At 37.9% G+C, this 10,418-nt stretch overlaps 1 protein-coding gene across 1 annotated transcript; it reads left to right on the plus strand.

Annotated features, from left to right (window-relative positions):
• On the plus strand, nt 1-9,172 carry LOC107839500 (mitochondrial import inner membrane translocase subunit TIM44-2). Its single transcript, XM_016683012.2, has 14 exons — nt 1-317; nt 440-558; nt 3,352-3,435; nt 3,573-3,648; nt 5,240-5,284; nt 5,377-5,808; nt 5,910-5,978; nt 6,191-6,255; nt 6,343-6,411; nt 6,493-6,565; nt 6,922-7,026; nt 7,929-8,000; nt 8,127-8,189; nt 8,595-9,172. The coding sequence occupies exons 1-14, from the start codon at nt 240-242 to the stop codon at nt 8,724-8,726; spliced, it is 1,482 nt and encodes a 493-aa protein (XP_016538498.2). The 5' UTR covers nt 1-239; the 3' UTR covers nt 8,727-9,172.
• Nucleotides 9,173-10,418: the final 1,246 nt, after the last annotated feature.

Genomic DNA, 10,418 nt, shown 5'->3' on the forward strand with positions numbered 1-10,418 from the left:
TTCAAAATTTTAACTTATTTTTTTTTTTCCCCATACTCACAATTTCATGGCAAGACAACCTTATTTTTAACAAAAGGACATTGGGGTTTATCGTGCGGCCCAAACAAGTCGTATAGCATTAGGGCAGGACGAGCTTACTCCAGACCTTAATGTTCCTCCGTGAAGCCTAAAGACCCAACAAGAAGAAGAAAAATTTGTAGTATTATTTTCTTCATTAAATCAAGAAAAGGAGGCTCCAAATGACCAGCAGAAAGATTGTGCGGGATTTGTTTATCTCAAAACAGCCTATTTTCCGCCGAATATTAGCACCCCAACAGGTTCTTTGTCTTTGTGGTGTTTGTTTCCTCTGTTGAATTGGTGCTTATTGGGTTTTACTGGTTCTTTTTCTCATAATTTGTATTTTTTGTTTTTGTTTTTTCTTTTATGTTGGCGTTATTAGGTGGTTTGTGGTAGAGTTGCAACAAATTTGAGGTTGATTGGAACAGACAGGTGTGTGGGTATTCGTCATTTCGGTGTATTCAATGAATTCTCCAAGAAAATCAAAGGCGAAGTAAACCGGTACTTTGCTTTTCATTTCAATGCTCTTGCTTTTTTACTTTGCCTTTGGGTTGTTTCATTGAGTTGAAAGATTACTGTTTTTTTTCTCTTGGATAATGGTAGTTAAGAAGAAAAGGGATTATGTGCAAGCTGGGATATTGTGATTCTTAGGTTTAGAAGTTTCCTTTGTTCCGCACTTTTCTTAGGAGTAATGTTGGGCCTGCTATAAAACAGATTTTGTTTCATTAATTCTCGGAGAAGAGTCAAGGATATATGTACAATCTGGGTATGCAGGCTACTTTTGATCTCCCTTAAAGCTCACCAACTATCGATATAAAGGAATTCTTTAAGCCAAGTATATATGAAATAAAAACGAGATCTTTATAGATCGTAAGTAGTTTTTTCATTGCTTTGAAATATCCTCCATTTCATTTGGTTCAAAATATCCTAGAAAAGAACACAGTGGACACATGGTTGCAAGCTTCTTTAACCGTCATCTGTCCATAGCCTTTAACACTATCTTTGGGATGCTCAATCAATGTCACATTGGGAGAATTCCGCTGCACAAAACTGTGAAGCTACTCTAATAGTATAGCAACAAGTGATTAGCATATGCTCGCACCCTCTGCACTTAAATCTCCGCCTAAATAAATGCATTTATTCTTTATCGGTTGTCTTTATAAGGAGTTAATTCCACGTGACACGCCCAAGTAAAAGGAACAACTTTCGTTCGTGCCTTAGTATGGGAATCTCCTTCTGCGATGTTTTCTTTTCTCCTCAATTAATTAGACCGAAGGAATAAGATTTTAATGAAAATATACACGCACTAGCCCAATTTATTCCATCCTATCCTTCCCATGTTCCACTTCTCAGATCTTAATTTGAATAGCTCCTCAAGAGGTAAATCCCATGATATTCCCTTGCATGATTTCTAACATTATGTCCGGTAAAAGCCCATAATTGCATCCTATTGTGAGCAATAGCTAACACTTCATGCTACATATGCAACTAAACTTTACCATCTCTACTTGTGTATCTCTACCACCATTTCCATACATGGCCATATTCAATACATTAGTCTTCCGAACCTAAAACCTCTCACTCTAAATGGATATTATTTTCTTTTGCTCCATGAAAAGATAATTCTTGTGGCAATGTTTTTCTTCCTATAGAAGATTCCTTATCATTTTATCCAATGTCCGCACTATTGTCATACAAATGTGGAAATTCTAGACAATATAGTTTTTTCAAATTTCAAATATGTTATTTTCACTTTTTCGCTTTGGTGATAGATGTTTTGACGCGGCATATCTAAGGAGAGGTGCCTTGGTGTATGCTATTTGCGGATGATGTTGTTCTGATTGACGAGACTTTGGGGTGGGTGGAGTGTTAATGATAAGTTAGGAGATTTGGAGACAAACCCTGGAGTCTAAATGGTTCAGGTTGAGTAGGACCAAGACGGAGTACTTGGAGTGCAAGTTCAGTGACTTGACGCTTGGGGACGAGGTGGTAGTGAAGATGGATTCCCAGGTTGTGGAATAGTTTTAAGTACCTTGGGTCTATGATTCAGGAGAATGGAGAGATTGACGAGGATGTCACTCATCGTATCGGGGCAGGGTGGATGGAATGGAGACTCACCTCGGGTGTTTTGTGTGATAAAAAGGTGCCTCCAAAGCTTAAAGACAAATTCTATAGAGTGGCAGTCCGGCTGGCCATGTTGTATGGAGCGGAGTGTTAGCCAGTTAAGAATTCTCGATCATATCCAGAAGTTGAAGGTGGCGGAAATGAGGATGTTCCGTTGATTGTGTGGGCTTACTAGAGGAGATAGGGTTAGAAATGAGACTATTCGAGAGAAGGTGGGTGTGGCATTGGTGAAGGACAAGTTGCGAGAAGTCAGGTTGCGATGGTTTGGGTATGTGATGAGGAGGGGCACGGATGCCTCAGTTCGTAGGTGTGAGAGGTTAGCTTTGGATGGTTTCAGGCGGGGTAGAGGTAGGCCGAAGAAATACTGGAGGGAGGTGATTAGACGTGATATGGATCAGTTACAACTTCCTGTGGACATGACCCTAGATAGGAAGTTGTGAAGATACGAATTAGGTTAGAGGGCTAGTGTGGGTGGGTGGGTGGGGCGTAGCTGGTAGATAGGATTGCTTTGGGGTAGCCTTGCTAGTAGTTGTAGGAGGGTTGGAGTGAGGGGTGGGCATCCGGTTTGATAGTGTAGAGTACTACTTTGTGGGTGTTAGTTTCTATCATTCCATGCTTGTTTCATGTTTTATTTCGACTTTGTTTATTGTCTTCGGTCCTGAGCTGGGGGTCTATCGGAAAGAACCTCTCTACTTCTTCGGAGGTAGTGGTATGGACTGCGTACGTTTTACCCTCTCCAGACCCCACTGTGTGGGAATACATTGGGTATGTTGCTGTTGCTGTTGTTGTTGTTATTTTCACTTTTAGGCGGTTGTGTCTTCCACTTAGCTTAACTTGCATTCAAGATTTTTATTGTTGATTACTGCATCTTTATCCTTAAAATCCCGAGCAAAATGGCTATCTTACCTTCATTAGTTGATAAGATCAGTCAAAATGCAGTATGAGGAACCTGATTCAGAGCATTTCTTTTCTTTATTTTTTCTGTGATGGTGGGTGGTATGGGCCATGGGGGCATGTTAGCATCGTTTGAAGTGAGAAGGTAGAGAATGCAACTATTCTCAATTTTATGATTTTCAAGTTCTAGTTGTTTGTGTCACCTTCTCCATCTATCTGCTTCTAAGGCTTTTTTGGGGATGTATTGGGTTTATTCCTCAATGCTTATGGCTGCAGTAATCAAGAATTCCAACAATCAGTCAAGGTGCTGAAGGAGAAGGCAGAGGAGTTGAAAGGGGTGAAAGAAGATCTTAAAACAAGGTGCCTTTTAGATTTCTTTTAAATGTAATTTTTAAGTGCTTTTAGCCTTTTCTTTAAGGGGCTGAGACATACTGTTGTATGTCAAGGCTGGCAGAACTACCAATGGGGACCCTGAAATGGTGAACTGGCAAATGCAGAACGAAACAGACAACTGAGCAGCTTTACAAGCATGTCGATGGTGTTTGGACGGAAGCTGAAGCTACGGCAAAAAAGGTAATAGTGCACCCTCCATCAGTCTCTCATGGTGCTGGTCTAATATTTCCTTGCTGAATGAGATTATCTAAATAGAATGCTCCCGAGCATGTATTTTTCCTCAAGACTGTTTTAGCAGTTGTTCATGCTGTGCAAAGATGCTTCTAGGTACCTAGATGGTATGCCACGTTAATTCATATTAATCTGTTGCCTTTCTTGATAAAATAATGAAAAATCTGTTATGGGGGATCCAGAGGATGCAATGAGTATAAAAGCACCCCTCTCCCCCCTCAAAAGTGAAGGGAGATAAACTGCAGGCATTACATCTTACAAACTTTGAATTGTAGCGACAAGTTAGATTAACTAGACATCTAGCTTTCGATCTATCTATCGACTGTAAACACTTTCGGAACATCCTTGATTTCTTTCTCCTTCATTGTGTTTGTGTCCATCTAATACATGCTACCATGCTGGTACAGTCCCTATATCTTGCAACTGAGCTCCCACTTTTACCCCTGTCAGCTGTTATCGACAACTTTTAGGGATTCAAGCATGCCTCCCTGATGCCAAATAAGTCGAAAACATGTTTCACAACTCTTTTTCAGCCTTCTAGTGAATAAATAGACGATCCACAATTTCCATTTCTGTTTTACACACGTAACTTCTCTAACTCATGCTGGATCCTCTTGTACACGATCTCTCCCCTCCCGCCACCTCTTTTATGTAGTAATACAAATATTTGCAGCGAAGTCTTCTTTTTATGGCTAATATTTGCAATAAAGTCTTCTACATAATTTATCCTGTATCAAGCATTATGCTCTGCTGTCCAGTAAAATGAGACTTCTCGTGGTGCTTTAGTTCTCCGGACCTCTTTTCCTCGGATGGACCGACATTTGATAACATTCTTTGCTGTGAAGTTGTCTTGTTATTGAATTGTGTAACCATCTCATCTAAAAGCTTAAGCCGTTAGAGATAAGATACTTTTATTTAATTAATTATGCTTTTTAACACGTTAGTCTGATTCTTTTTCGTGGGTTTCGATAATGGGTGGTGGCAATACTCAAACCCACGCCCTCTGCCTTCTGTGGTATCATTTTGAAGAGTGTGATCATCTCAGCTAAAAGCTGATGTTGCTAGAGATAGCACTCTTTTATTTAATTAATTATGTTTTCGACAACCATCACTATTAATTAGCAAAGGTATTGATCTTTCAACTACAAATCACTACCTGATGGCTGAGTGTTTATTTTGTATCTTTGATCGGAACAAACTATCCTATGCAAATAATGTTGATGCGTTTCTAGACTTTGTTAGTTCCCTAACCTTGACTTAGCCACATGTTTGTGTTCCCCCACCCATACATACATTTTTGGGTTAGATTCCTGGTCATCCACCCATACATACATTTTTGGGTTAGATTCCTGGTCATACCATAGCATCTTGTAATGGAGCTAACATATTTACTCTTGTATTGAATGCTTTTCCTTGAAGCCAGTAATAAAACACCTTCATTAAAAAAAAGGTATTGATCTTTCGATCTCCGAATCCTGAAAGGTATTTAAAAATGTCTAGTTTAATCAATGCCTTTTGAGTTGTATAATTTGTCTTGTAGGTTTATGCCAATGTGGAGGAAAAAATATCTGCTACTAAAGAGGAGGTTGGTAATTTTTTACTGAGCTCGGTTTAGCACATGTCCCGATTATGGTGAATTCTTTATGGTAGTGACGGTTAACCCTGATTTGTATTTAGGTCAGGGAAAGTTTTCGAACGGGGAAAGAAGAAACTACAGGATCAAGTGGTCGTTCAGATACTTCTGGTTCAAATACCAATGAGAGTAGTGAGTCTGCATCCGCAAAAACTCAACAGGAGCAGCAGCAACAGCAATCTTCTTCAGAAACAGTTTTTAGCAAAGTTAAGTCTGCTGCTTCATCCTTATCATCGAAAGTGTCACCAGCCTTCCAGAAAATAAAAGAAGCAAGGCCTGTTGACTTAGCCAAGAAGGGATATGGCATCATATTGGATGAATTGAAAGGTACTCCAGGTAAGAGAAAGCGCCTCGAACATTCTGCTCCCAAACAAGAAACTTCATCAAACTTTGAGAGGAGCACAAGGACTGATGTTGCAGTCTTACCGTCAAAGCAATCGAAATGGAATAAGAAATGGGAGGCATTCAAGGAAAAAGTAATTTTGTTTCTTATTACTCCCTGTTGAGATGTGAGTGAAGTTGTCTTTTTCCCCTCATAATCGTAAATCTTAATGGACTGAATTTTTATTATTTCCAGATGCAAGGTCACCCTGTTTTTAAGCGTTTCACTGGCATGAGTGAACCTGTTATAACAAAAAGCCAGGAGGTACTTTCTGATAGTCAGTAGAATTTTATCTTTTGTGCTGGTAGTATATTTTCATTTCAAACGTTTTCATCTACTATATTTGATCCAATGAGGATATAAAGGCATTTATAGGTGTGAGTATTTTTAGCATAAAGTAGTTTAGCTGATAGCACCAGCAGTGAATTTGGATTGAATTTATTATGAAGTTATGAAATTTGTGTGTGGTGGGACAGATTGCAGAAGATATTCGCGAGAGATGGGAAACGAGTGATCATCCCGCTGTTCACAAAATCCAAGAGTATGGCTATACATTCCAATTTTAATACTGTGTCCTGGATAGAATTCAATTTAAGATCAACTTACAGTTTCCACCTTAATGTTACAGTCTAAATGAAACTGTGTTTGGAGAATCATCAGCTGCTTTGTCATTTAAAGAGATCCGACGCAAAGATCCGTATGATTACAGCCTTCTTTTGTTTGATTATTCATTATCATTTTTGGCCTGTTTAAGAAATTTGAAGTATGTCTTGTGAAGGTCATTCTCTTTACCCGAATTTGTTGCCGAGGTTCAAGAAGTGATTCGACCAATTCTTGTAGCTTTCTTCAAAGTAAGTATACACAAGTTCACTAATGCTTACAGACACATGCAAACTATTTCCTGCGTGGGGTAATGGGGTATGGGTTAGTCATTTGTTTGGTTCACGACTAGGAGTGGGTGGTGCAACCTCTCCATGTCTAGTTTTCAACCCCTGCATAGTGGGACAGAGAGGAGAATGTATGTGTCTTTACCATATAACCCAAACAGATGGATAAATACTTGAGAATTGAATCATTAGGTCCACCTTACCTTACCCTCCCTTTTCCTGCCTTGGTCCGAGCTCAATTTTATCATCTCGTGTTGATATACTTAAATATGTTATTTTTTCATCTTGTTTCAATGATGTCTTGCTTTTTGGGTCGTTAGGCAGATACAGAGGTGTTGAAGAAATATTGCAGCAAAGAGGTAATTGAGCGGTGTAAAGCAGAGCATCAAGCCTTTGATAGCCAGGATATCATTTTTGATAACAAGGTAAGAAAAATGCAAGTTATGGTATTGGCTTCCCTTTCGAATATTTATTTACACTGAAGGGGAATAGCAATACATGAAGAGTGTTGTTCTGCTCAAACTTCCGGTGTTACAATCTATATTTCTATTAGCATGTCACACAATGACAAAATTAGTATAAAATTGATAGAACTAAAATTGTTTCGTAATTTTTGAAATAGCCAAGACACTTTCTTACTGCTGTAGATGACTACATTTTTATGCTGATCCCATAGGCTTATTCTGTTAATGTGAAGATTCAACTTGTGAATTCTGTTCTTGTCAAGTCAAGGTCATTAATCATTGAAACTTCATGTTTAGATGCCGTTGTGGTGATAGAGATTTAGAGCTGTTGTCCCTGACTAGAACTATCTGACTTTCGTCTCAAAACCTGTTCAACAAATCTAAACCTTGTAGAGTGGTATTGTTTTTTATTTCTTTTGGGGGTTGTAGGCCGTCATTAGTTACAGTTTTTGTTCACACTGCATTCGGCTATTTACTGTTTCTCATTGACCTTTATCTAAGCATTGGACACTGCATTTGCTGTAGTTGTGGCGTTGATTTAAATTCATCCTAGATTCCCACTTTTTGCTGTAGGGAAGACGCTCTAACTGAAAATTCGGCATGAAACTTGTGATCTCTCATTTTGCATATCATGGTATACTGCATTGAAGTGGTTGATAAGCTTGGGTTTGGTTCAAATTTCCCTTTTCCTCTCCTGTGGTTTCTCCCAACCTGATAACCCTCCCCCCAACCACGCACACTCACCACCCAAAGAAAAAAGGGTGGTGGTGGACAGATCCAGCTTTTTTATTTCTGCTCACTGCTATATGCACGTATAAAATGTCTAAACAATCTATATGGTTACCTGCTCTCTCATTCTGCAGATTTTACATATTTCGGACATTGAAGTACGGGAGACAAAAATGATGGGAGATAGTCCCATAATCATTTTGGCAGTAAGCATCTTTCCTCATTCTGTTTGATGTCTGGATCAATGCATCTCTTGAAAGGGCTCTCTGCCTAATATAGACTTAAAATGATGGAGAAACCCTGATAGTAATCTTCCTTTGAAATTTTCACAGTTCCAGACGCAACAGGTCTACTGCATACGTGATAAACTCGGTTCAATTAAAGAAGGGGGAAAAGTAAGATTTTTCTCCCATTTTACGTTTATGTTATTTGATCTCCTGCATTGGTTGTTCCATTAATTGACCCTGCTGGTAAATTTGGTATTTTATATCGAATTGCATCATGTACAAATTCCATCATATCAAAATGTCGCCTTGAATCCTTTTGGTCAAATTGCCTTTGTCTATGTTACTAATGTGATCGTCATACATGAAAACGTGTTACTTACGCGTAAACTCAGAATGCTTACAAGCAACAGTCAAGAATTTCCTAATTTGATGACTTGAGAAGCTCTATTTTTCTTTTCTTTTCAATTCCCTGGAATTTGCTATAGAATGATCCCAATCTACAGTAGCTCATCATCGAAGCTAAGACTTTATAATATCCCTGGTATGGTGTCTAAATCTTGTTGCTGTATTTAGGATACGATACACACTGTATACTATGCTTGGGCTATGCAACTAGTAGAAGCAGAAGAACTCGGAGAAGGAGCGATCCACCCTATATGGAAGCTTAAAGAGATGCAACAACTCGGTGTTGCAGCCCTTATCTAAATCAACTGGTGGATCATGTTGCTCCCCACGGCACCTTGTTCATGTTCCTGCACTTATTTGTGCAGAAATTTTTTTGCAATAAACTTTTGTCTCTTCCTCAGCTGTACTGGAGGCATTATTGTATTCAAAATCAATTAGTTAGGAGTTCTTTTTCACCATTCTTGAGAAACCAAGTTCCAGCCATCAACTCTGCATAAGTAGAATACTCATGTTAGTTATGCACAACAGCAGAACTGAGGATCCTTATTCACCTTCGACTCAAAGAACTCAGGTGGATTCATTCTCATAATATCTCGAACTCTGGCTGAACTATATTTGTTACCATTCAAGTCAATATGGACAGACTGTATAAAAGTTTATTACGCTAACATAACGATGCGGTGTAACTTGATATAGCGAATTAGTTACCATTTTTACGAGGTGACCAATTGATAGTTTATTATAGAGATGTATCAGTAATTACTTTGCAAGTGATCTGATTGTTTAAAATATGAGAATAATGCTAATATGGGCCGATTGCACCAAAATTACTTTCAGGAGTATTATATCTAAGGGCGAAGGGGTCCTTATTTATTTTTCTGTGCTTTTCTGCAAATTAAACAACTTTTGAGGTCCTTTTGGTAATTGAACTTTGCCTCGAAAGTAGAACCTAGTCAGTTTTAGCTTACTGTTGCATTTAGTAGCTTCTATAGATATAGGCTCTCTGCCATTTTTACTTGTGGTTGAAATTTACCAATTTAACATGCATTCAATCTTTGAAGATTTTCATTGTGGGTTAAAGTAATTTTATTTATCACCTAGATGTAGCTTTTTTATCTCGTCTTGAAAATATTAGTACGCGTTTGACCATAAAAATTAGTAAAATTTTTGAAGTTGAAGTCGAAGTTTGAAGTTAAAGATGGAGAAAAGTGAAAATAATTTATTTTTTTTTTAAATTCAACTTCAAGTTATTTAAAATTTTCGTGATCAAACATCAATTTGGAGTTGAATTTGATATAAAATAAAAATAATTTTCCAAAAAGTTTTAAAAAAAAAAAATTATGGCCAAACGGGCCCTTAAACCAACTTTAAAAATTTCACCGAACATATTAGGAGTTAATTTAACATAATTATGAGTTGTGCCGAAGCAAAATAAGAAGGGCACATGAAGTTTAGATTGTTGAAACAAGAAGAACAATAACCACCTTATATATAATTTTATAAAATGAAATTTAGAAAGAAAAAAAAAGCATACATAAATTATATTCCTATCTTAAGTAGCTCGAGATATTATTTTCAAAGAAGTAAATATATAATTACATCATCATCTTGTCTGAATTTTACAAAAAGACACCTAAACTTTAACTTCGACCTATTCTTTATTTCGTTGCAAATACATTATTTTTTGCTGAATCTCAGTCACAATAAAGAGAGTGAATACACGCACCAATCAGGTGCTGCCACGTGTCAAATATTTTTAATTTCATATTTTATTTAGTTTTTTAATTAATATTTTTCTTTTTATTTAATTTATCACCCTCCCTCTTCCCCCACCCCATCCCACCCACGTCCAACAGCTCCCCCTCCCCACGCATCCAGGTCCAACAGCTCCCCCTCCCCACGCGTCCAGTTTCCTCCATTAAAATGAAGCTTAAAGCTCCTGTACAATCTCCATTTTAATGAAGCTTTAAGCTTCATTTTATTTATGACCCC

The sequence above is a fragment of the Capsicum annuum genome, chromosome 8 (genome assembly GCF_002878395.1).
Source record: "Capsicum annuum cultivar UCD-10X-F1 chromosome 8, UCD10Xv1.1, whole genome shotgun sequence".
In the NCBI taxonomy this organism is placed as follows: Eukaryota; Viridiplantae; Streptophyta; class Magnoliopsida; order Solanales; family Solanaceae; genus Capsicum; species Capsicum annuum.

Coding starts and splice junctions, on each gene's coding strand:
- LOC107839500 (XM_016683012.2), top strand. CDS start 240: ATGACCAGCAGAAAGATTGTGCGGGATTTGTTTATCTCAAAACAGCCT. Junction 6,412..6,492: donor GAGATCCGACGCAAAGATCC/GTATGATTACAG, acceptor TGTCTTGTGAAG/GTCATTCTCTTTACCCGAAT. Junction 8,001..8,126: donor GTCCCATAATCATTTTGGCA/GTAAGCATCTTT, acceptor AAATTTTCACAG/TTCCAGACGCAACAGGTCTA.